Here is a 25,659-nt window from a genome sequence, read left to right on the forward strand (position 1 = left end):
CCACCACAAAACACAGGCCCTAATAATGCAGTTTGGGCTTGGAAAGACATTTGAAGGAGAATCTTGAGATTAAGGACAACACATATCCACAAAGGCAGCAGCAAGCTTGACTGCTTAAAAAAAAATTTATGAACAAAGCTGACACTGCTAAAAAAACTTGGAAGCAAAAGCAGACTTGAATAAACAAAAACAAGTAATTCAATAAACATAAACAAATAATTTAATATGAAAAAGCAAAAATACTTTCAGGAAGAAAAAAACTGTATCTCTGGTTTCTGTTGGAAATTTTAGGTGTGATTGACAAAACAAACTATTTGAAATCTTGTTTGTAAGAGGCTTTACTGGTGCAAAAACACTGGGGTTTGTCCTGCCTGCTCTGCAGTGCACCTTCACTCTGACCCAATACTTCTCTTTGCGTGAGCCCATTTCTTAAATACACCCAGCACAAGGAGGAGATGCTCTCCCATTCTCTAATTGTCAGAGTTTCCATTTCTCCCCCTGTAACCTGGTACCAGGAGCCAAAGAGGCGAGACAGGAGAGATGCACGTGGCCACTTCCGAAGTCTAAGAATTTTGCCCTTGATTACACCATACCCACCCAGTGCTATAAATCACCTACTGTTTCAGCAGGAGGGATGGGACTCTACTTACTGTATATCACTCCATCTTCAGCGAAAACATGCAATTTCCTGTGGAAGCATTGTTAACATATTTTCTTATGAAAAAATTGCACCAGTGGAAAGTTCCCAAAGGGCTGTGCATGAGGCTTCATGCAGTAAATCACTGTGGCAGTTTGCTGACATTCCCAGCTCCCTGCCAAATTCTTTCCTCTCACCTGCCCTTTTTTCATCTCCTACACATAGAAAAGTTAAATCCCTTTCACTCAATTAGCTGTCTTATAAACTTTAATCTCTGAAGTCCACAAAGTATTATGATACAGAGGAACAAAAGTGTTCTTCCTTTGCTTTTAATGGCAGCCCCAACCTCTCAACATGCTTTGAAGGACCAGCACCTAATAGCAGATTTGCACCTGGCCATCAAAGGTGAGGAAAATTGGTGTGTGACATGGAAGCCCAGAAGCACCAGCTGCAAGTGAAGACAGGCTGCCATGCTGGATCAGTGTAAATAAGGAGAGAAGCGTGTATTTAAATGTTTTTATTTCAACTAATGGTTTGCCACCATATTACATCACTTTGAATAGCTTGGAATAGCAATATGATCTCAAAATATAGCAAACAGCTTGCCAAAGCAAGATAATATTAAATCCTATGGATACAGCATCTTCCTTCTTTGGCGAAAACGCTTCCATTTATCTGTAAAAATAGTTTTATGTTCCAGCACATTTGCTGCTCACTTTATTGAACCCTGCTGTTTATACCATTTGCCTCTTCCCTGCACAAAACCTCCCCACAATGTAGTATGGTTTTATATCCAACAGCATTTTAAATAAAAAAGTTATAGATTTCATGCAGATTTTTGTAAAAATTATTTTCTAGGTGCACAGGACTGAACCAAGATGCATACAAAAATGCATTCACTTCCATTCTCAGGTGTAACCGTGCCATCAACAACGTGATATCATATGTTACTGCAAGAGGTCCAAGGATGGTGGTATTATCATATATAGTATAACCTTAAACAAAAGAAAAAAACAAATCAAAACAAAAAAATCTTAACCTTTTTATAAGCAGCAAGAGAAAAAACTGCCATGCTTTATTTGTAAGGTAATCAAAATAGTTAGATGTACAAAAAAGCACCATGTACAAAGAATACCAGAGGAAGATCATCTTCCTAATTACACATTTGTCATTTAGCATTGTGAGCTGACCTGCAGGTCCCAAATTGTACTGTAGTTTTATGTGCAAAGTTAAGGATGTGGTCAAACCTAGAATATGCTTGGACTGTATGACAGAAATTAAAGTGGACTGCAGATAGAAATTAGATTTGTTTCCATTACAACTCATACCAACCACCTTATAGCCCTCCGGGGTAAAAAAACCACGCATCAAGTAACTGAGAAATAATGGAGTGAAAGCAGCTCCAGAGCAGTATTGCAAGATGCAGGTCTGCTATGAATGCATTTCTGTGAGCTCTTGATAAGTTAAACTTTCCTTTGGGAAAAGAGCATGTCTGTTGGTTAAAACTCCTCTCCCTGAGAATTTTGATAAAGAGTTTGTCTTGCAAAGCAAAACAAAGTCCTTTGAACCTCAACAGTTCCAGGCCAACAGCGTTTCAACGTGGTCACAGCCGATCTGCTACTCATGCACCCAGGGTGGCAGGTTGGGTTTTTGTTGCATTTTGGTTTTTTTTTTCTTTTCAACTCTTTTATACTCGCTTCATTCCTCTGCCCATCAAGCAGGCAAACACGGTCATGACCATCTTCGGTTTCACCTCCACAAGATCTTCTGGAAGAGCATAAACTCTGGCACCAATTCTTCTTGCCATGGACACAGCATACCTATTCACCAAAAAAGATGAGTGGGTCAGCATCAAGACTGCTAGCAATAAATGACAAGTCAGCACCTGCCGTATCCAACACAATTTCACCTCTTATTTATTAAGATTCAAGACGTGGAACAGTTCAATCACACCACATCCATTTGGTTTACAATTTTTCTGATCTTTTGCTGTTTTCCTTTTCTGTAGTCAAGTGTTTATAATGTGCAAATTGACCCTTTACCAACAGTTAAAAAAAATAATCTTAATACTTTTTAGGAATAATAGCATATACAATGAAGGATTAATCGTGTAACATCTACATTTCCCCTTCTGTTTGTTCCTTATGATAACAAAGTGAGACTATTATCTGCCAGAAACTTTACTGTCGTTCTGCCACAGAACACACATTTCAAAGGCATGTTTTAATAGGCACACTTTAAACTTGACAACCTACATTGATTCAACAACACATGAGACATACAATGGTTCAGTTTCAAAACAATGAGCCACCAGCTCTTCATATGGCTGAAAAAGCACGAGAGAAACAAGAGTATCATTGCTAAGAACTGCCTGAGCTATTCTGCCTTTCTCCCAACAAGCCAGAGTTCAGCCAACTGCTCCCTCCAGCGTCACAGGCAAGGACAGCAAGAGGGTTACAGTAAGTGCTGCCTGTCTAAAGGGTACAGTGTTAAAACAGACTGAAAACCACAGCAATAAACTGTGGTAAGAACACCTACAGCTTGAGGCCAGCACATAGAAGGGGCACTCTTTCAATGAAAAACAGCTTTTGAGATATCAGACTTACTTAGCGTTATTTTGTTTGTCATCTTCTGATAGATGACCAGTCTTTACAAGGTCATAGTTGATACAACCAGGCTGAATAGCATCAATTAAATCCACAACAGCCAAGCTTGTGCTGATAGTCTTGTCCTAGAGAACACAGGGACAGAGAAGTAAAGATGAATGTCTAACCCTTAAAGCATATTTCTCACCTCAATTCAGCTGCTCTGGAATGTGCAACAAAACAGGCTTTGAACAAGCCTTTTCAAAGCAGCAATGTTAGTGATTGTTCCCATCTGGACCACAGGGAAAACCAAACTGCTGCTTCTCATTTGGGCAATAATATAATATTATTACTCCAATTTACTGCAAGTGCTCTGAAAATACAAAGTAGTAACTGATGTGGAGACAGCAGGTCTGCCCTGCTGACCACAGCCCAAGGGACAGTGCTCACCAGCTCCAAGCCCTGTTTACCAGCATCTCAGCCCCGACCTTCTGCCCCAGACCCCAACCATCCTCCCCTCCTCTGCCACCCCCCACTGTTCCCCACTGTGGGGAACAGTCTGGTAGCTTGAAGCCACTCTATTCCCAGCACAGACTGAATCCTGTCCTGTTTAAACTCCTTTCTAAGATGCCCCTGCTGCTCCTTCCAGACAAGGAAATGCTTTTTGGGCACTTCTCTCCTTTTGGATGCAAGAGGGGAACCTGCACCTTGAAGTTCTGGATGGAGGTGGTCTTGCCAGCTTCTTTTAGGGTCCGGTTTACCCAGTTGACTATGATGTCATCGTTGGCTTTCTGGCCATCACCCAGGTCCTCGAGGACATTCAGCGTGTACCTGAGATCCAGCAGAGAGAACAAGATTAGGTACAGAGTCAGAGCAAAGCCCCACTTGATTGTGCAGCCAGGATGCACCATGAGCTCATGGCAGCTTGGGAAGTCTTTACATAGTCTCAGCTCTGGGCTTTTTGTTTGCACTTTTTTTTTGTCCCCAAACTCCTTTAGCAAAAATGAAGAACCAGCTATCTTACCTGCAGTGTGAGTTCTGTTAAAGCATTTGGTCTTCCTAGCCTTTCATGATCTTTAATACAAGCTCACAAACTTGCATGGGCTCAGAACTCTTGTTAAACTGTTTCTCCACTGACCATTTGCTCCATAGAAGTAACACATTACCTAAAAGGTGTGATTAACTAGCAAGTTGGCATTCTGACCTCTGATGTCAAATAACAAGCTACTATGCAGCTTTTTTGCAGATATATATTTGCATCATCTTGGAATTCTTCAGAAATAGGTAAGAAAAAGGAAGATCAACTTTATCTGTTACTAAGTCTCTCCCTCCCACCCAATCCAATGCAAAAGAGGGTTATAAAGCAGCCCTAGAATGATTTCCTCTCAATTTCCAACTAAAAATTAGAACATGAAAGTTGTGTAATGTTCCTGCTCAGGGTTTCTGTATGTGGACCAAACTTGAGCAGGCAAGAGGGAGAGGTGATCCTGGTTGGCAGGATGATCACAGATCCACCAGTGGGCTGTGCAGAGGTCTCTGCTCCAGCCTCTCATGTGCAGCAGGATCAGTTCAGCCACAATTCTGTCCAGTTGTGTCTCGAACTCCCTCAAAGGACAGAGGTTTTACAATCCTTCTGGGTGACCTGTTTCAGTGTTGCAGTGCTCTCATGGCAAAAAACTTTCCAAATTCTGTACTCCATTCACAAGTTTACATATTTGAGAGGAGTCCTACCTTCTCATTAACTGCCAGACCAAGGCAAGTGTCAGTGTTGGGTTTCCGTCGTTCAGATCCTGTCCTCCAATGCCAACCAGGGAGAATTTAGCTGGATGTTTTCCCAAGTCTACAGCATAGTTGCAGTTTTCTAGCTACACAGAACAAAAATTGACATAGAAAATCATTTAAAAACACTCACTTGACTGGAAACCTTAAACAGGAATTTTTAGTGTCCATGATTTCTTTTGAGGTCTTTTGACACGCTTACCTTTTTCATATTTGCTCCAAGTTTAGGGTATGGAGGCTTGTTAACCTTATTCCAGTCAACAGGAACTTTGATTTTCTCATATAATTGTAGTATTACCAGTGCATCTTGGAGATCACTAAAGTGGAAAACACTGATTAAGTCTAATGTTTCAAGATTCAAGTGTACTCTGACTTTGTCACATCATGAATAACTACTACTCTTCACAGGTTGTTGCAATTTCAACAACCATAAAAAGGAAAAAAAACCAATCAAAGCATTTTGCAGTTTTCAGGGAAGGAGAAATGCTCCATGCTTAACATCAGCCAGCTGCTGAGCTAGAGCAGGTTTTAGCATGGTAATCAGCAACACCAACACATCCAGGGAAGAATTTTGTTACATAAAATCCAAAGGTAGCCACCTCTTTCGACTGACTACAGAGACCCAGAATATTTTGTCTCCTAACTATGGTGTCTTGGTTATGATCTATAATTAGGTGATGGGGCATCTAGTTTCAGTTGCTCTAGTGCAGTTGCTTAAGCAGAACCAAATGTATTGGGATCTCAGGGTAACGATTTTACAAGGTAAGGGAAAATAAACACACTGTCTTCAGCCCTTAAAGCCAAGTGCCAGCTAAGAAATCCCCCAGCTGCACATTGCAGGGACAGTGCAGGGAGCATCTCCCACTCCCTTCCTTCTTAAGGTCTTTGCTCAGCACTGTGGCAATAGGACGCTGGTGTGGACACATCTTTAGTCTGACCTACTTGGCCTCTCTCAAGAGCCCAATGCTTACCCATAGAGGTGATTTACATGGGGGTTCACACCAAGGGAGTTCATCCAGTTACGGAAGGTCCTTTCCTCGCGCGTCTCTCCTGGATGAGAGAAAACAGGTTCATGCAAATTCTGCAAGCTCAACCTTGTGCAAGGGATTTACACCTTGCAAGGGCAGGGAGCTTTGAGCAGCATAACTCATCAATAGGCTTTTAAGCAGAAAAAGAGTATTTTTTTTCTACTGTAATTTTTTTGGAAGGAAGAGGGTGGTCCTGATATCTAGTCTTTGACAGCAGTTTGATTTCTCCAGGCCTCAGAAGAGTATGCCTTTTGCACTTTCTCCAAGAAAAAGTACGAGGAAGGTCTTTCACATGGGTGTTAGCTAACTGCTGTCCGGGAGCCAAGCAGCCAAAGCCCTAATCCCAGTTGTGCCAACAAATAGTGCTCCCATGAACACCTCACTGCATTACTGAGGTGCTCTTGCCCATCACAGGAAATGCCAAAACTGACTTCCCTGGCACAGGGAGTGACGGACTGCTGGCATTGTGCCTACAGGTTCAGAGTAGCAGAACAGACTGTCAAGTACCCTTCTCATCTGCCCCAAACGAGTAAACAACCGCTGCAGCACCAATAACCTCAAATCATAGGTGTTACTCCAATGGAGACACCTCTGCGGGGCACAGCCTCCTGTGACACAACTGTTTACTTTAGATATTTCCCTCCTGCTAATTTTGTGACTGATCCGGCCATCACCTTCCAGTAGGGTCCAGTCGATGTCCTGGTTTTCAGGCTTGGTAAGTGCTGGGTACTTGTTGAACAGGTTGGCAACGAAGGCCAGGTTCAGTTTGGGGTTGCCACTGACCACATCAGCCGGTGTGACGAACTGCCGGCAGCCGAGCCGATCCGCCTGCTGAAGCATGTACTCTGCTCTCCGCAAGTCATCCTTTTCCTGCCAGGGATGCAATGGACAACAGCTGTCACGGAAGAGATCAGGCTACAAAGCAGATGGGAAGCTCCTGACCACTACCTGGAGCAATGTCACAACTCCACGTGCCTTCGTTAGGCGTCAGTCGCTAACCGAACGAAGGGATGAAGCACGCATGGTAACCCCCGCTGCTCTGCATGTAATCATCCTGGTTTGCCTTGGGTTTTTTTCCTAGCATGGTGCTTTCAAACTTATATGCTTTCCAATTTTTATGCTTTTAGAACTTGGTGGTTCAAAAGCAGAAGTCAGCATGCTTCCAAACGGAGCAAACCCACAAATGATTCCTCAGTCATCTCTGTTAATTGGCAGGTACTGCTCAGGCCAGCAACAACCACTCATTGAAAACACACCCAAGGTGTGCACATGGCCACTGACACTGTACACGCTCTAGAAATTAAGATACCAGGTTACCTAGATGTCATGGGGCAATGATAGGGTAGAGGGAGTTCACGATTCTACAGCATGAGGCCAGGGCAGCCTGAATACTTACATTGAAACCTGACATGTTAATATCGATCTGGGGCTCTCCTTCTTTCTGCCCTTTAGGTGCAATTTGATTGAGGAGGTGGAAATAAGCTCTGGAATCCTGAAATGGATGAAAAAGAAAATTCAGATCTCCTGCACAGCACTGAATACACCATAACAATTCATTTCAGGCTCATCTTAAGCAAGTCACTGTGCATAATTGGCTTATATACCTTTACTGAATTGCCAAAATCTGTAAGCTTAAAAGAGAGCACAATGGTAGAAATCCAGGCAGCAGAAAAGGAAACAGAAAGAGAAAAGGTTAGAAATATATAAGATGAAAATTACAGGTTTTGACTGTTTGAAAACTGCCTTTGTGCAAACTGTGGTGCCACAGCCACCTCTCCAACAGTTGGAGGAGACAATGACCCCATGCTGCTCACAGTCATGGTCCCCACATCCACCAAGGCAGCCCTAGCCCCTGAACAAGGCACCCATTCCTACTACTGCAGCAACAATGAAAATAGCTCAGTGAAAATGAATTCCAGGCAAAAAATTATAAAAAAATGATTATAAAAAAGTGTCTGAATGTTTTTCTCCTGCCCATTAGCTACGATAGCTTAAGGGAGAGAGGGCAGGGATGGTCACAAATCAGGAGGAGCAAACAGCTACAGTAATTGTTTATCAACTACATTTCCTTTTAGTCCTCAGCAATAAGGAGGACCTCAGAATATCCTGGCAGCCAGAGATGCCAACAGCTATCAGCAAAACTGGAAGTAATTTTGAAGCTGGAAATAAGAGTGACCATATGTGTGCACATGCTCCCCATGCACATCAATTATCTTTTTTTTTCCCCCAATCCCCTTTCTCCTCCTCAAAACTCCTAGCCACATGAAGAAGCACCCAAAATCTGCTGAAACCAGTATCCAAAAACCCCACACTGACCAGGAGTCACCACCCTCCATTTCTCACTAGTGCTGAGAGCCACCCCCTCACATCTGAGAAATAACTATAAGAAAACATATGAGTAATACCAGTTTTGTATTTGATTAAAAAATGCAAGAGCTTTGTAGCAGAACCCCACCAGCACTGAGGAAACAGACAGTTCAACACTGGGCTCATCCTCATGGCAAGAGAGAACAGCACTGCAGTACCTTAAATATACCATCCATAACTCTCCTGTTAAGACCACCCAGTGTACTAGGGTTAAGAAAGGTCCTGTCTGAGGATGAAGGGCCTCATTTACACATGCAAAAAACAGCCCTGCGTGGCTCTCAGTCTTTTCCCAGGTATGTGCAGGTCAGGAGAGCTCTTGGTACCTTGATGTCTGAGCTGAAGTTATTGATTTTGTGCCAGCCTGCGTTTTCCAGGTGGTAGTTGGCCCATCTTAGGAGCAGCTCTTCTGGGGATAGTTTCATAAGATCCTCCAGATTTTCACCATCACGAAGTAAGGCAGCCAGTGCTGGAAGAAAAATGCTTGTGAGGGCAAGAGTCAAACCTGCGTGCCAGAATTAGAGCTGCAGCAGTATTTCAGAGGGATACAATACCAGCTGCTGATTACATCAAAATGTTCTGGGTATTAGTGGAGTTTTCCTGAGATGGTTGTTACACAGAGAGGAGTATGAATGATCTAGAAAACTGTGTGTAAAAAGTATTTTCCGTTTTCTTTTATAACAAAATTCTCTGGATTTTATGTGCAGTCTTTTAAGCTGATGACAGTAAGCTAAATGTAAATGTACTTCTATCTCAACAAAAAATGCTTCCAAGTAGTTTCATAAGCACTGTTAAAAAAAGCCAGAAAAGCCAAGATAAGCACCCGGTGCTTCCCTCATCATGAATTTTCAATCTAAGCCAAACAATGGCACCAGTTCACGATGGGGAAGTTTAAATAAAAGACACTGAAGCCCCTCCATCCATCTGGGTGCACTGATAGCACATGCAGGAATATCAAAGCTCTTTGAATGATTTGAAAACTTTAAATTTTGAGATCTGTCAGCAGGACCAAGTGAGCACAGGGAAAAAACACCACTTTCCCACCAACAAGAACAAAGTAACAGCTCAGCTGCACCACTGACGGTAGCAAGGATTTTAGGAGAATCAAATCATTACTGAAGAGCTGAAGCCCTCTCCTTTTTTTTTTTTAAGAGGAAAATGTACCATTGTCTATAATGCTAAAAGGATGCATCAGTTTTTGGTGCCTCCCAGCTCCATTAGATACCTATAGCTGAAGCAGCCTGGGGCATCACCAAGCAATGTGCTCATTCACAAGGCTCAAGCCAAGCTGCATCTTGACTTACAGATTGGTGTTCAGCCAGTTCTCTAAGGCTGACACACGTTACCAGGATGGCACAAACCACTTGCACGAACCTGCTCACAGCCACAACAGGCTGGAGAGCAGTCAGCTTGGCACATGCCCTGATGAACCCCCTTCCAGCAGAGAAGAGGGGGAGAAGAGGCAACCACGGGGCTGGAGCTGACAGCCCTAGCAATGTGGTGTTCATGCTTTGGAAGAAATCACTTAAAGTTTAATTTACCTTCATTTCTGCTGAGCTCGATGTCAGCGAACAAGCCAATCTTAATGATCTGCCAGAGAAGCCCAAGGACCAGGTGGGGTTTCCCTTCCCTCAAGTCCTCTGCACCAATATTGACAACATGACAGCCGATGGCAGATGCAGAATTCAAGGCCAAGTTCAGGTTCTCCTGCAAACAGTATAGCCCAGTGAGACACAGTCCAAGGAGATGCTGATTTCCCTTTCATCCAGCACCAGTAGAGTGGAGATTTCCCCCCTGTTTTTGCTCCAAAATCAGCAGCTCAGAGGAAACGCTCCCAGCCACTCTCCGGTTGAAGTTTAAAGGGAGCTGTGGTGGCAGCAGGCTGAATCAATAAGAACTGAACTAGGCACCAGGGTTTAATTTCAGCCTCTGGTATCTAGTTACAGCATCTGAGTTAGTTGCATCTAGTGGCATCAACAAGAATAAGGCTAGAGAAGTGGTAATTTATATGCACGCACACACACAGGCATCTTCCCAAAAACAACCTGTCCTACTATGAAATGATTCACAGACACCCAACACCAATAACCATATTGCTTTAAAAAGACAGTGCTGTATATAATCACCACAGCAATATCAGGTGTGCACAGCATTTCAGTCACATTACCCATTTTGTCACTAAGCATTTTGTCTTTTGAATGTGCCCACAGAACTGTCGATTATGCACAGTACAAAACTGCATTTAATAATTAAACATAAACTATAAAACTTGCTCCCTTTCAGCATTCCTCAGCAATGCCTTGAGCCACCATGCTGCATTCATTAAGTCTACCTGGATATGAATTTCGGCAAGAAATACAGAAATGCATCATACCTGAATTATGAATGGTGTGAGTTTCTTCTTGTTAATTGCTCTTTCATCAATCGTGTCCGGAACAGAAAGATTGATCATTTTGCTGTTAGAAGGAAAAACAATTACATTTAAATAACTTTAAGTATTTAACCTGAACAAAACTCAATGCACTGTGACAAGACTCACAACAGTACATTTCCTTTTGCCTGTTTGGTTTTGTGTATTTTTTTTTCATAAAATCAAGGTTGTGTAAATCAGAAGTTAATATTGACATTATCAAGAATATATTTGTAACTAATAGCTAAGCCTGAAACCTTAAACATATTCCTGGCCACTACTGATCTCAGCTGCTGGAGCAAAAAGAGCACATGAATTATTCATAGTGCAGTCACTGAACTAGTGAAGACTCATTGCTCTGCTGACATTCACTGCACATTCTAGTAAGACAACGTGCTTCCTCCCATTGTAAAGGTGTATTACTGCTGGCAAGACAACCTGCCCCAAAAAACCACAAACACTTGGCATGCTCAGTGGGGAGCATGTGAGCACAATGAATTTTTAATCAACACAAAATATGGCAAGTTTTTACTTTATATTATGAACTATTTCTTACTCAGTTCAGCCTTTGCCTGAAGACCTGAACTACTTGAAACTTGGGAAATAAATAAAATAAAAATATATATCACAAGCTAAAGGAAAAAAGAAATTAAAGGCAATGAGTAGCTCACTTAAAATTATTTTGTGTATTGATACAGAATTACTGAAATTCCAGGCTGATCCACCTCTCCACTACATAAATACACTTGCAATAAAAAAAATGAATCTAACCAACATAATCAGCAAAAACACCATACATAGAAGGTGGCTGGTATTTAGCAGCCCTGGATGCCTTCTGTTTTCAGCACGCGACAAAATAAGTCACCTTAAAACCAACACAAGGATTCCCAGGAAATCCATTTTTGGGTTAATTCATAAGGTCACTAACATTCCCACTGAGGATACTGTCTGTCTAAACATCCAAGGGAACAGGCTATTTATCACATATGCCCTCCCCCAAGCTACGCAGCACCAAGCTGAGTTTGTAACAGGACAACTTCTGCTCCCACAAAGCCCCTTCTTCCCCTTCAGCAAACTCAGACTCAAGCCCAGACAGAAACACTAGAAGAAAATACCAGCTTGTGAAGCTGGCACTGAAGCTGGAGCATCACACAATAGCAATGAAAGAGACTGAGTCTCTTTTTATATGTGCAAAGTGTTATGCACACACAGTAGTCACAAAATCAGCCTAGAACAGGATGAAAATTCCCCAAGTACGGTTCTGGGAAGCTGTTTTGGTGATTTTCAATTTTTTTTATTTTTTTTTTTTTTAATTCAGGAGCCATCGTGACTTACCATAGCACAATCCCATCTCCCACAGCTTTGAACAGGTCATCTGTGTTTGGGTTCATTGGAATAACGTGCCTACAGTCAGGATCACTTTCCAAGGCTTTGTTTATCCAGTTTACAAAGGCGTATTTCTCTTCCTCTAAGATAACCAATCGTAAATTTAATACAAGTTTTTTCATAACATAGCAAAGATTTTCCAAAAAGAATCAGCATACAGTAGCCCAGGGAAATAACAGCCCCACTATCATTACCACACTATTTTATTAGTCACACAAAAACTTTAAAGAAAGATGACTCTCACTTCCAATTACCAGAATATTCCTGTTACTTATATGTTACTCAACAACTCTATTTTACTCAAGTGTGACACAAGGACTCTGTCAGCCAGCACAGTTAACAAAACAAATAAGCACATATTTAATTTATACACTGCTAAATTTGCAGTATATAAATTCTATCCTGCTCTCACCTTGATGCAAGATCATTCAGCTCTCAGAGAACAAGAGCAGAGAACAGGGCACAGCAGCAGAAATGGACTGGTTTTGGCATGGGGCCTCCACTCACCCCAGAGAAGAGCAGGAAGGTAGAGCAGTACCTGAGTAGGAGTGTTGTGTCCCCTCGCTGGAGAGCTCTGAGGTGCCCCCGATGGCACAGATTCCTTCCTTCCTGTTAATTGCTTTTCTGAACGTTTTAGCGATATCGCTGCTTTTCACCTCTTGGAAAATCTACAATTTAAAGCGCTCTGTTAGACAAGAAAAGCTCCTCTTCATAAAACAAAAGGACCACAGAAGAAGCTATTTTGCCTCATCTTTAAAGCAAACTTCACAGTAAAATCAGCAAATGTGAAGGGCCCTGCAAGGGTGTAGTGGTATTAAATTTAACATGGATAGTGGACAGAAAATCATCCCACTCTCTCAAACACATATCGCCAGTGCCTATTGAAACAGAAGCATTAGGCATGAAGTACTTTGCATATATTTACCTTTACAAGTAGATTTCAAGAGACCACAAGAATAAAATGTGAAACCTTTGCAGTCTGACAGAAGGTACACATGCAGCAGTTCCCGCAGGACCAAACTTGAGAAAGCTGTGGTGCAATTTTAACCTTTCTGCATAAGCCAGATGCTCGTGGGACTGTGACTTTAGTTCACACAAAATACTTTCTCCACAACCCAAGAAACAATTCTCTTTAAGCATGTAATAGTCAACTGCAATGATGTGTAACAATGAGTGCTCCAAGTAAGGATTCCCCCTTCTTCCTCAACAACAGGCTTGGGCTAACTGGCAAAACACCCTCAGATGCTTTAGCACAGAAAGATTGCACATGCCATTTGTGCAGGATGTGTGTTACTATTAGAAGCCCCAAGGTCCTACTCAACTGAGCAATTATTAGTAAAAAACACATTCAATGGCTGGAAAGCCTACTGTAACTCCCTCAAAACTGAACTCAATTAGTTTCAACCATGTGGAAAACACAAATGAAATGTATAAAGGTTCTCTTAACACTGCCCAGAAAAAGGCAGTGAAGCAGCACTGTAAAACAGAACAACAAAGTGTTTCTATTAAAAAGAGAGGAGGGGACACCAGGCTGTAGGTGCCAGCACAGGGTCAGCCTGGTGGCTGTCATTCTTTACCTTCCCTGACCCTTAAACATAGGGAAGGTGGCAAGTCAAGATGATGATATAGTGCAGTTACACCATCTGCTGATGGCACACAGAAGTTGATCAGGTAAAGCTGATCAAAGATTCAAGAGCCCAAAATCTGGGGGATTTCTGTTTGTTGGCTTTAACCACAAGAATTTTAATTCAGATTTATTTATTTTAAAATTTCCTGGGTTAATTACTGGCATTTCACATCTTCTTGAAAACATGTGCTTTAATGCTGAGGTACCAATAAGTCACTTGGCCCCAACCTCAAGTCAGTTCACGTCATCCTTTGCAACACAAACTCCAGCAAAAATGCTCAGAGTTAGAAAACAGCAACAGTTCATTTGGTAAAAATCCCACAACTAACATTGCTGCTAATGCACACCTTAAGTTGCCCATAAGACATTTTGTGTTTACTCGATCATTGGTACCATTCAAATGTGACAGAAGAGATTTATTTCTTCCTTCCCAGTGCAAAGTTAGAATTATGGACCAGCTCAAACCAACAGCTGAAACATGCACCCAGCATGCAAGTGTTCACAAACTGCAAACAAACTCCAACTTACTAGTTGACTCCGAACTCAAAAGTTCAGAGGGTCTGAAAACAATTAAGGAACAGAAGGTGAAGATAAATTAAGAAATATCAAGAAAACTAATTGACATGAAAACAGCTCCCTCAATGTACTCTACATACTTTTATTTTTTTCAGCTTTCAGCCATCAGAGTATGAAAAGGTTGAAAGACATACATTGAACCAGTATCTCAGAAGTGTTGTGCTTTTTTAAAAATAAACTAAAAAATTCTGATCTATTTCTACCATAAAAGACTGAAGGATATGCCCATCCTCCAGCTTTTCCTGTCTTCTTACTCCTGTTCTTCTCTTTTGAATCAACAGATTTGAGTTCTCCTAGATCAGCATCTAAGACTAAACCCCAAAAATATCTTGAAATGCCCTCTCAAGTCTTTAGCAAATACTTGTAGTTCCATCAAATAAAGGAAATTATACTGATACATTGGGAAAAACAGCATTCATCTGTGTGCCTGGAAAAACTGAAGTTTCCAGTCAATACTATAAGCTTGGAGAACTGGAAGTCTTTTTTCCAGTTGTCACCTCATGTGGAAACAGTCTTTTAGCCTCCAATGAAGCTTTCATATAGGAAAACCATGTGGATTCTTTTTGTTTGTATTTTTTTGTTTAAAAGACAACATATTTTCTCCTCCATCCACATCTGAAGGCTGGAAGCAACAGTACAAAAAACTGGTCATGTGCAGAGATCTGCACAAAAAACTGATTTTAGCAGGGATAACCCTCAAAATTGATCAGTTTGTCAAAAGAAAACTAGGATTAGGGTGTCTGAGAAGTCAGGTTCAGCCTCTTCTACTGTTTTCTTTAGCTTTTCTAAAACAAGTCCCCCAGGCTGCTGGAAATTCAGGAATACCACTTACATAGACAAATTCTTCAAAACTAATCTTGCCATCTTTATTCTTGTCGCCGTCAATCATGAGCTTCTGGATGATCTCTCTCACTTTGTATCCAGGCAGAGGCAGGTTGGCCTCCTTAAAGAGTTCATGCAACTCATAATCGCAGATGAACCCGTTGCTGTTGAGGTCTGAGGAAGAGAAGAGACAGGAGAAGGTTTTAGAAACGTGCCAGTGACCTGACGGGACCAACCCCAGAAGGTGGAGCAGAAACAAAGCCCCCACGCCCAAGGGCTAATGGACAGCAATCTGTGCACCAGGAAAGCAAGATCCACGCAGGGCATAGACACATAGCATGATACCCACACCACAAATACCAAGGAGCACACTATTCAACGGACACCACCACAAATACACCAGGAACCAAAGGCACACAGTAAATCCACATGGCGCATCATCAGAGGGTCCCAGTGCAAGCCATGAGATCTCTCTGGCTCTGGGGAACAGCAGCTTCAAAGCAGGGCTGACCAGGATGACTCTTGGCACATGTGACCAAGTCTGGTGTAAAAGTTTCATCACAGAACATCTGCATTTTCATAAACAATCTCCAGAACGTCTCTTTCTGCATCTAACTGCCCCTGCCTTTGCATGTTAAAAATAGATGGTAATGAAACACAGCACTTCTTTTCTGAATAGAAAACACTAAGTCAGCTCTACATTTGCATTTTTATCATGTTGATGATGATGTTCACCATTTAACACTGACAGCAAATTGCAACCAGATATTTTATTGCTGCCCAAGAATGGTCTGCAAGGACATTTGCTTTGACAGTCAATCACCAAGCCACAGCATCCCATGCTTCGTGAGACGTTGTCACCTACTAGGTTGAGGAAGAAAACAAAAATCTATTGTGAAACTGGAGCTTTTCACCTTAACAGATCCCAACCCCTTTGGGGACATCATCACATCTACCAACAGCACATGGCAAATCCAGCAGCCCCAGCCTTTCTTCAGGCAAGTGAGATTTTCCTGCCACTATGGACAGGCAGCGGTTGAGTGCCTCCTTCCTCAGGCTAAACAGGATGAGCAGACAGTGTGGCTCACAGTACAGCTGGTACTGAGGCTTCAGAAGTCAGGTCCACAATCAGATACAGCATTTGAAGCTGTTGGACAGCCCAGGTTCACATCTCAAGACATAAGCATGACCCTCCAGCCCCATCTTTGGAGAGACAGGAATTCAGGACAAGTTGAGCTGTTACTGGCTGACTAGCAATGTTAAAAACATGGCTGTGGGCAAGTGCTACAGATAGCCCAGGGAAGCTGATTTAGTGCCCCAGCTGCTATCTCCTCCCCAGGCCTGGGGCTGTGGGGAGATATTAACCCTGGATTACTGCTGCTGCTGGGGAATACCTGGATGGGCTGAGGATGTGAAGACTTGCAGTCTCCTACGACCATCACTGAACCACAGGCTCTCCAAAGTCAACACAGTGCCTGTATTGAAGACACCAGCCGAGCCCTTTAAGGCTAAATGAGAGCTTTTTCTCCATTTAAGTAGCTGTGCTACCTTCTCCCCCCCCCTCCCACAGCTCCTGGGGCTGTGATGGTGCACTGCTGAGTGCAGCTCACCACCACAAATTGCCAAAACCACTGTGCTACAAGGCATCCTGCCCTGCTTGGCTGCACCCAGCCACCATTCTCCCCATATCCCACACAAGAGGGTTTTCATGCTATTTCACAGAATCATAAAATATCCTCAATTGGAAGGACCCATAAGGATCATTGAGTCCAACTCTAGCTCTGCACAGGACAACCCCAAGAATCCCACCATGTGCCTGAGAGGGTTGTCCAAACCCTTCTTGAACTACGGCAGTCTTGATGCCATGATCACTTCCCTGGGAAACCTGTTCCAGTACCCGATCACCCCTCAGTCTCCTCTTCCCTAGGCTGAACAAATCAAGTGACCTCAGCTGCTCGTGGAAGCATGCTGGCTGTGAGCAATGACTGCAAGGTTGTTCAGGTGTTTTTCAGTAGATCCCAGAGGAGTCTTCTCCATAATTCTATGAGGCAGTGAAGTGAGTCTGACAGGCCTATAGTTATCAGGGTCATCCTTCTTGAAAATTGGGATGATACTTGCCAGCTTCCAGTCAAGTGAGACCTCTCAGATTCCCAAGTCCACTGAAAAACCATTGAGAGAGGTCTCATGATTACATTAGACAGCTCTTTGAGCACCATGGGATGAATCCCATCAGCCCCATAGACCCAGAGGGATCCATCAGCAGGCTCTCCTTAAGGCCACAGAGTTAAATTCCACTCAAGCAACAGCTTCTGCTGCCCAAACCTCCTCCCACCCTGCAGGCTGCAGGACGGAAGAGCTGCACCAGCCTCAGTATTTGGATTTGTTCAAGCAGAAATCTCACACCACAGCCACTAAGGTCAGTATTTATGCTTAAAGGGAGATACTTTCAAGAGTAAAAGAAAACAATCAGGATAGCTCTAAAGTCCAGTTTTGTGGTTTGTTTTTTTTTTTTTACCAAATTGTAAAGGTCAATTTACTTCTAATGAGGTGTCAGTGTGGGTTTTAGGTTTTGTTTCACAGCAATGTTCCAGCAAGCAGCATATCTACACCAGCACTGCAACCTTCCACATTTTCCAGATCCATAGAGGAATATGAGATTTTAAAATTGTTTTTATCAGTTAGCAAGAAAGTGAAACTCAGATGCTTAGTGGCAAACATCCAAAGCAACCAGAGCAAACCTGTATTCCCCTCCTACATCTCAAACTAAAGAAGAGCATCAATCCCAGTGGATTAATAAATACATTAAACTACTTTATGAAATGTCAGTGTTTACAATAATGCTGGTGAAATAAAGTCGTTTGGGGCAATGATTAATGATACCAACAGGCTGCTGTCTGGCCCTCAATTTCAGAATTTTATTCCAAAATAATATAAGCTTACAAAGGCAAGCTTTATTAACAGTCCAGCCTCCGATGTCATGAGCAAACTATTTCCCCTCTAGATAAATCACAGCTTCTTCTATTACAGTACTTTTATTACTGAATCTAACTCTGCAATATGCATCTTTTCCCTACCTCACAGCCAGTGAAGAAAATCAGTCAAGAAGGGATTTCCTAATCTCCATTTTAAGAGTACAGTGTAGTTACAGGAGCTAATCCCCAGCCTGGCATTTGTATTGGTTTGCTTGAAGAAAGGAAATCATAACTTAAAAACACTGATTGAAATGCAACTGAGGGGTTAGCCCAGGCTGTCTGGTCCATCCACACTTCCTCAGCAGACCTCAATTTCAGCCTGAAAGCATCAAACCTTGCTGCAGGGCAGATATCAGGAATTTACTCCAGTCTGGGTCAACATCTGCCCATTTTGAAGATTTCATTCACCCCTGCAACCAAACACCTTCCCAGTCCTCTAGATGTGCCTAGTTCAAAGAAGATTCACCTCTGCTCACTGAAAAAAAAATTAAAAGAAATAGCAGCTCTGCCACACGAAGAGTCCCTGAAATGCATACTCACATGTGAGCTCCCACAAGTCTGGAGCATGGCACCAGGAAAGATGGTGCCCCTCAGGAGGAACTGCACAACAGTGGCTCTCAACACCTGCGTTGGGCTCAGACAAACAGCACGTAAGTGTGAAGGACACTTGAGTCACTCAAAACCTTTGGTTCTCAGGACTTAGGACTTAAGTTCTTCCATCTTAACAATATCCAAAACACCCACCTGTAAGAGTTACTCTTCCATTGTATCCTTGGAAAAAAATTAATCACTGATTTACTTTATAGATTAAAAGGGTACTTATGTCCTGGACACTTGGGAGTGGGATTTACAAGCAAGTCAGGTCTGTTGGTTGAACTGTAAGACCCCACACCAAGGTACTGGTTTTGCAGTAAAGATGCTCTCATTTCAAGTTTTAGCTTCTTGGCCACAGAAGGGCAGATTTGAGAGCTAAAGCCTGGTAGATGTGCTAGCCTGTGGTTTTGGCTTGGTAGCAGAGTCAAGTAATCTTAACTAGTGATGGATTACGTGGTGGAAAATGGATCCGTTCTAAACATGTCAAAAAGCCTGATGTGACAAATAGGCCTGAAACCCCTATCCCACAGGGCAGCTGTTTCCATTCCTGCTGTCTCTGTTCCCCTTCTGGCATCACAATCAAATGTACAAAGTAGCAGAATTTAAAAAAATTTTAAAAAGGAAAAAAAAAAATTCACCTCAGCAATACCAGCAAGTTCCAAAATTATTTCCAGCATCACTGCAGGCCCACCATATGGTGCCTTGCTGGATGTCCTGCAGCAGGCCCAGACTTCAGACAGAAGGTGGTCTAAAATCCCTCTCTAACAAAATCCAAGGTGCTATTCAATAGCAGAAGAGGCTGTCAAAATAGAAGCTCTCCCAAATGAAATCCTCCGGCGGCTGGCCCAGAATTACTAATGGAAGAAAGCGAAATTGTTTTAACAGACAAGCTACAGCCTGGATTCGTTACAGTCTGCCCGATGGAAAGGAAACTACAGCACATCTGAAGTTTCCTATTTCTACTGAAAGATGCATGCACGGCCAGCGTGCTAAACCTGGGAAAGGTCACGGCAGCGGCGCACGACAGCGGCCTCTGCCCAGACACAGGTGGCGCAGCAAAGCCGCAGTGAATCCCAAAAGCTGCTTCAAGCTCTGGCTCGGCTTCCTCCCGAGGACAAGTACTTAAAATAGCTTAAATAACAGGATGCAAGAGGGGAAAGTAACCCACACAGTTTCCTTTTAAGGATAAATGCTCAGCAGGACACACTAGCAGGATCACAGATCCCTATTTGCCTCAAGCGAACATTTCGGAGCATTGTTTTACCACCTTGCAGCACTGAACAAAGTGTTCGGCCGGGTTATGATTTTTGAGTACTTCATGTTTCCACAAAAGATGCTTATCTCTGCTTATCTTAGAAGCAGGGAGAAGGAAGACAAATAAATAGAACAAGTTTGCAGATTTTGTTCTGCCCTGCCTCCCCTCTGAAATGCCACTGTTTGGCCAAGTACACACACACACACACACACACCCTGTTCTGCAGAACAAATTCAGAGCTCTGCTGAGATCTGGAGCAACCTGTGCTTCTCCCACTAAGCTGTGGGTCACTCAAAGCCTAGACAGTTCCAATGACCCACTTAATTACTGTTCTCAGACATTACAATGCTTTTTTTCCACATTGCTGTTTACCCCTTGGATCACTTCCAATACAAATCCCGGGCTGTAGGATGCTGGAAGCTGCTTGTCTGCGCTGTAGCTGACTTTAGTGATAACCTTGAACAGTGGTTTCTTGCCTGTGGACTGTTCTAGTAACCACTAGGTGTCTATTGGACTCATACTTGTTGCTGGCTGTCAGAGACCAGCACACCAGCTGCATGGGAGAGAGGGAATACCTTCAAGTGGCATGGAGGGCAAGCTGTGACAGAGTACACAGTAACATACCTCACTGCCTTGCAGCACCACCAGATGCCCTGATCCAGTCCAGCTGCATGCAGAAAAGCTGGTCAAACACACACCTTTCAAGTCCCATCAACCTACACATCCAGAGCAGCAATTTGCCCCATGCTAGAGTTAAAGCAGGTCTCCAGGAAACCCTGTATCAGAGCAAGGCACATCTTGGTGAGGAGAAATCACCCTGTGAAACGTTCCCTCCTCCCCACATCTCCTTTACGACATCCTAGAAGCCAACCAGCTGAGTTTTGTTATAACCATGCTTCTCAGCTGCATTCCAAGTCTTCCAGGTAGCTGGGAGATGTAAAACAGACTTTGTTTTACACAGCAGTCTCAGTCAAACTTCTGTTCACATTCACTAGAGATGGCATTAGAAGTTCACAGTGAAAGTCATAGCAACCAGTTCTATATTCCAGGGCAAATATGGCTCCTTTAGGCAAGAATAAAAGGAATGAGAGCATCCAAGACACCCCTGACAGGTATGTCCCACATGTTTGTGGGCTGTACCATGCCTAAAGCACACAAAACAGAAGGCAGATGAAAAGAACTAGTAGATCCCATCTCACTTGTGGGTATGTCCAGGTTAATTATCACATTTCTCATTAATATCTAAATTTTGACACTGCCTTTATAATTTAAAACTAAACAGGGATGCACCACCTGAGCAGGGTGAGCTGGTTTGCTAAAACAAACCAGCATTTGAATTGGGTTTCTCCATGTTTCCAGTGCAAAGGCAGCCAGCCAACCTAATCTTGATAATTTCCCCCACACTAATGACAAAAAGCCACCACATTCCAGAGAGGTTAACAATTTTAAATGTATCCAACGACAGAACACGCTGCCTACATCCCAGCCTTATTGAGGTCTGCACTCAGAGACACATTAGGCAAAGAGAAACACTATGGTCACTCGTTTTGCTCTTTTGCTCTGTGGCAGCTCAATTCCACCTGCTGGGAAAATCTCAGGAAGGGCAAGACAGAAAGGCAACTCCCTAAAATTCAACTTGTTTCAAGTTCCAACAGGGAATACTGCTCCATGAGAATCAGTTGCCTTTGAAATTCACATTTCTCTCTGCAGGTTGCAAATTTTTAGCAAGTGTTTTCACAGCCACCATGCTCTAGAGGGTGGTAACACCTGATACAGATAAGAGGCAACTATGATTTTGTATTTATAACCAGTGCCCAAGAGATGCCCATGTCCAGTCAGGAAAACAAAACACTGGCTCTGACCACTTGATCAACTCGCTCCCGGCCAGTGCCAGTCCCGGGTGTGGTTCCCCAGCTGCACACGCTGACCTCAGTCCCCATGGCTGTGCTCCAGCTCCCATCCCACCCCTCCCTACCATCTCTCTGATCTTCCAGTAAGCCATATCAGGAAAATAAACCAACAGAAAAAGATTTTTTCTCCATGATGTCAGGTTTTTTGCCTGTTTCAGCTTCCTGAAGCAGCCTGTCAGAAACTTCTGCGATGACAGTGCAGGGGGAAAGCTCTGAGGCAGGTGGAGCAGCTGGGGCTGTGCAGCCCCTGGGGCACAGAGGGGTGAAGGAGGTGAGCACCAGAGCAGAGATGGAGCCACCAGAGGGCAATGCAGGTGTGCTCAGCCACAAAGCATTTATGATCACCACAAGTTGCTCCATGCTGGCCAGGTAAACAGACACGAACTGGCTTTTGCCTACAAACACCTCAAATGCACCTGCATGAACCCGAAACGTAGCACCTACATTTACCATCTGCAAGGTTCAGCCAATCTGCCAAAACCAGCATCACCAGAACCACTGTGAAAGCCCTGAAATGCTGTCTGGGCCAAAGCAATGCAATGCCTGTTTGGATATTTTTTCTGCCACCAGGAAGCAACAAAGCCCACCCCAGAGCAACAGCACAAGGCTGTCTGCCAGTGCTCACTGACAGTCAGGCTGCCTGTGGCCCAGCTTTTGTGCTCCTTGGCTAGAAGTGACAAGCCAGAAGCAACAAGGCTGCCAAGGGACTCCTTGGCACTGAGACGATCACGAGAGCAGCAGAATGCCCACATCCTGCTGCCACTGCTGCTCACAGGGCTGGGAAAAATCCACTTCGAATGTACAGCAGTCAGGAGCAAGGTGCCCTCCTCACTGTGACTTACCAACTTTGGCAAAAGCCTCCTTGAGTTCCTCCAGCTCATCTTTGGAGATTTGCATGGTGTTGGCCATCTCATTAATTTAGGGAGTACCTAAAGAGAAAAAGAACAGCGTGTGAAAACAGCTTACATTCAGTAACATGCAGTTTCAAACAGCAGCACAGCAACAATCTGTACCAATGTCAGTATAGTTCTCGGAACCACATTTATCTTTCCACTAAGAAAACAGATGTGTGAAACTCAGAGGTGGGAAATACACTCCTTAACAAGTCAAAAATCCCATTAGCCTTGTTAATATTTAGCTCTGTGTATTATTTTACAGCTATGCTGTTCTGCACACATTAAGGTACCTGCTGCCAGTGTATTCTGTAGGTCAGAAAAGCTCACATCTCCAGGGATTTTCCACAACTTTGCATAAAATCAGAATCCAGAGTTAAAATATTAATGCAAGAGATTCTGAATGCTCTTCTTGCCTGTCTGTCCCCTGAGAGCATACAGCTACCAAACCTAAATAAAAAAGATTCTGAACAGTACCTGCAAAGGGTCTTTTGGCACAAAGCAGTATACCTGATACTGTTTGCAAAAATGAAAGTTTGCTTTTCTACAAGAAAGCTGTTTGAATAAACACCTGCCTGTTTCCCCAGAGTCAGTCTCCAAAAAAACCACGTAAAGAACAAGCTGTTTTGCACAGCCACTGATCCCCTCAACCTCCTGAGCAAGGAGCACTGTGAGCAAGCACAGAACAGCCGGCACCAGTCACGCTGAAACCCCGAGTACGCAGAAACTCCGCTTTGATCAGATCTGCTTGGCGTTTAAGAAACAGAGAGGATGAAGCATAGAGTTCCTCCACCCATCTGCTATAATCCTACTTTCCAAGCACTGAATAGGTGCCACCCAGCCAGCCTGGACAGGAGGTATCACCATAGGGGTGGGAGAAAACCAGTTACCTGCCCATGTCCCCTTCCCACAACATTCGTGACAGAACGTAAGATGCCCTGTTGGTGCTCTGGCTGATATAACTGTGAGAGAGCAGTGACAGATGCATCAATGCACACAGGGGCAATCCCTGTGTGTGAGCAAAAAGACAGGCACTGATAAGCACTTTCTAGCACCTCTGCTAGCTCTGTACAAATGGGGATTTCGGCAGGCTCAGGTGCAACTTCAAATGGGATTTGCATCCCAAGATTTCCAACTCCTACTTTGTCAGCTACAATCCCTGAAGTTGAGAAATAAAAGGTTCCTCCTCTGCCTATGGGAACAGACACAGCTGCCTCCTCCTTTGTAAGCAAAAGGATGAGGGGTGGATTACGTTTTACAGACTGTCAGAAGGCAGGATCCTGAACAGGCTGGCTCTGACTCCAGGCTCAAGCCCCGAGAGGCTCAGTTTCACAAATGCCTATACTCTGATTAGCAACCTTCTTTTGTCTGAGGCTCCCATCCCAACTGCCTTCACAACCACTGGTTAGCTTAAGAACACAAGTTTGCCTGTAGCTGTAAATATTCATTTTCTGTAACACTTCACTCAGTCTGGAAAGAATGAAGTTGTTAGAGATGAGAGCAATGGGCAGGTGTGGCAGCCTGGGAAAGCAGCTCAGACAGGTGCTAGCAGCAGAGAAAATCAACAAGAAGTTGCATCACTGGGCAGAGACATGAAGGAAAGCACAGCAGACCCTGCCTCCTAGCATCTGCAGAGCTGCCAGCAAACAAAACAAGATGTTGAACAGTCAGTAAAAGGCACCAACAGCAAGACAACCAACTTCATCACTGGGCTCAAGATGAAAGAATAGGGCAGGGGAGGAACCACAGCAAAGCTGCATCAGAATGACAGAGTTAAGAAAAAAAGCACCACAGTAAGTTTTTATGCTGTTTCAGAGAGTACAAGTTAGGCTACTTGACCAAGGCAAAGCTACCATGTAGGTCCTTGCAAGATGCAGGAATGCTGTGTGCAGCAATGCCTGTCTTGCTCAATGTCCAGTCTGGGACCTATTCCCATTCCTGGAGCAGCCCCTTCCCTGCAGCACTCCCACGAGTGCCCCAGCAGCCTGAGCCTCAGTGCCACTGGAACCTGGCTGCTATTTCCAGGGGATAAAGGAGTTGCTCAGCAAGAAAATCAGCTCTGAGCAGGCTTGTTGCACGATAGAGAAGGTGGATTTCACAACTGGCAGAAACACTTGGGGAACACTACCAAGAATGGAGCCGGTTTTGGCTACACAGGCATGAGCTGCCAGATAGGAGAGGCTGAGCTACAGATTGAAAATTCAGCCAATTATCCTCCACAAATTCTGCCTTCTTCCTAATCCTAATATGCGCCAATTAATTTTCAAACCGTGAGGATTTCGCTTAAAAAGGGATTTCCCAAAGCATCATTATTTAACCACTTAATTGGAATTTAATTTGCTGCTGACTATCTCTAACATCTTTAACACCAAAAGAAGCAGCAAACACCACCATAAGTTGAGAGCTTTTAAAAAAGCTGCTCTGTTTGACTTTATCAGGGAAATATCACACTCTGGATATGACCTGCAGTTGTCTGTGTGCGTCTTCATTTAAAATTCTTTTCCTTTCCAGTCCCTAGGTTGTTGAGCTCAGTCAGTCCATAAGAGGTTCTCTCAGTTTTCATATTCCTCTTCCTTCTGTTTCTCTGCTTGATAAGATGGAGGGAAAATTTGAACCAACAGAGAAAAAGCAGATACCTGAACTTGTTAGTGCTGCCCGGAAAGGGGAAAGAATGTTATAACAAAATAGTCTATGAAAAGGTTAGTGGGCCACAAAGTTACAAGCAATTGTACAGAGCTTTTCTGCAATGCAGCCATTACACCATCATTGGCACACTGGACTGGGGGTCAGGGGAGCTTTTCTTTTTTTTTTTTTTTTTGGT

The 25,659-nt window shown here is 43.4% G+C and overlaps 1 protein-coding gene across 4 annotated transcripts in view; it reads right to left on the reverse strand.

Moving 5' to 3' along the window:
• Positions 1-1,139: 1,139 nt before the first annotated feature.
• Positions 1,140-25,659, reverse strand: part of PLS3 (plastin 3) — a 51,103-nt gene continuing 26,583 nt past the window's right edge. For all 4 annotated transcript variants that reach the window (XM_027687200.1, XM_027687198.1, XM_027687199.1 and 1 more), the window contains 15 exons: positions 22,788-22,874; positions 15,225-15,388; positions 12,728-12,857; positions 12,139-12,271; positions 10,768-10,849; positions 9,935-10,100; positions 8,720-8,862; positions 7,426-7,521; positions 6,704-6,899; positions 5,973-6,051; positions 5,204-5,318; positions 4,954-5,087; positions 3,930-4,053; positions 3,244-3,368; positions 1,140-2,457 (listed from right to left, as the gene is read on the reverse strand). In XM_027687200.1, coding sequence (XP_027543001.1) covers positions 2,325-2,457; positions 3,244-3,368; positions 3,930-4,053; positions 4,954-5,087; positions 5,204-5,318; positions 5,973-6,051; positions 6,704-6,899; positions 7,426-7,521; positions 8,720-8,862; positions 9,935-10,100; positions 10,768-10,849; positions 12,139-12,271; positions 12,728-12,857; positions 15,225-15,388; positions 22,788-22,854 — 1,887 coding nt within the window. In that variant the 5' untranslated portion in view covers positions 22,855-22,874 and the 3' untranslated portion in view covers positions 1,140-2,324. The remainder of the gene's footprint in view (positions 2,458-3,243; positions 3,369-3,929; positions 4,054-4,953; positions 5,088-5,203; positions 5,319-5,972; positions 6,052-6,703; positions 6,900-7,425; positions 7,522-8,719; positions 8,863-9,934; positions 10,101-10,767; positions 10,850-12,138; positions 12,272-12,727; positions 12,858-15,224; positions 15,389-22,787; positions 22,875-25,659) is intronic.

Source organism: Neopelma chrysocephalum, unplaced genomic scaffold (genome assembly GCF_003984885.1).
Source record: "Neopelma chrysocephalum unplaced genomic scaffold, ASM398488v2 Primary Assembly neopelma1_73b, whole genome shotgun sequence".
NCBI lineage: Eukaryota > Metazoa > Chordata > Aves > Passeriformes > Pipridae > Neopelma > Neopelma chrysocephalum.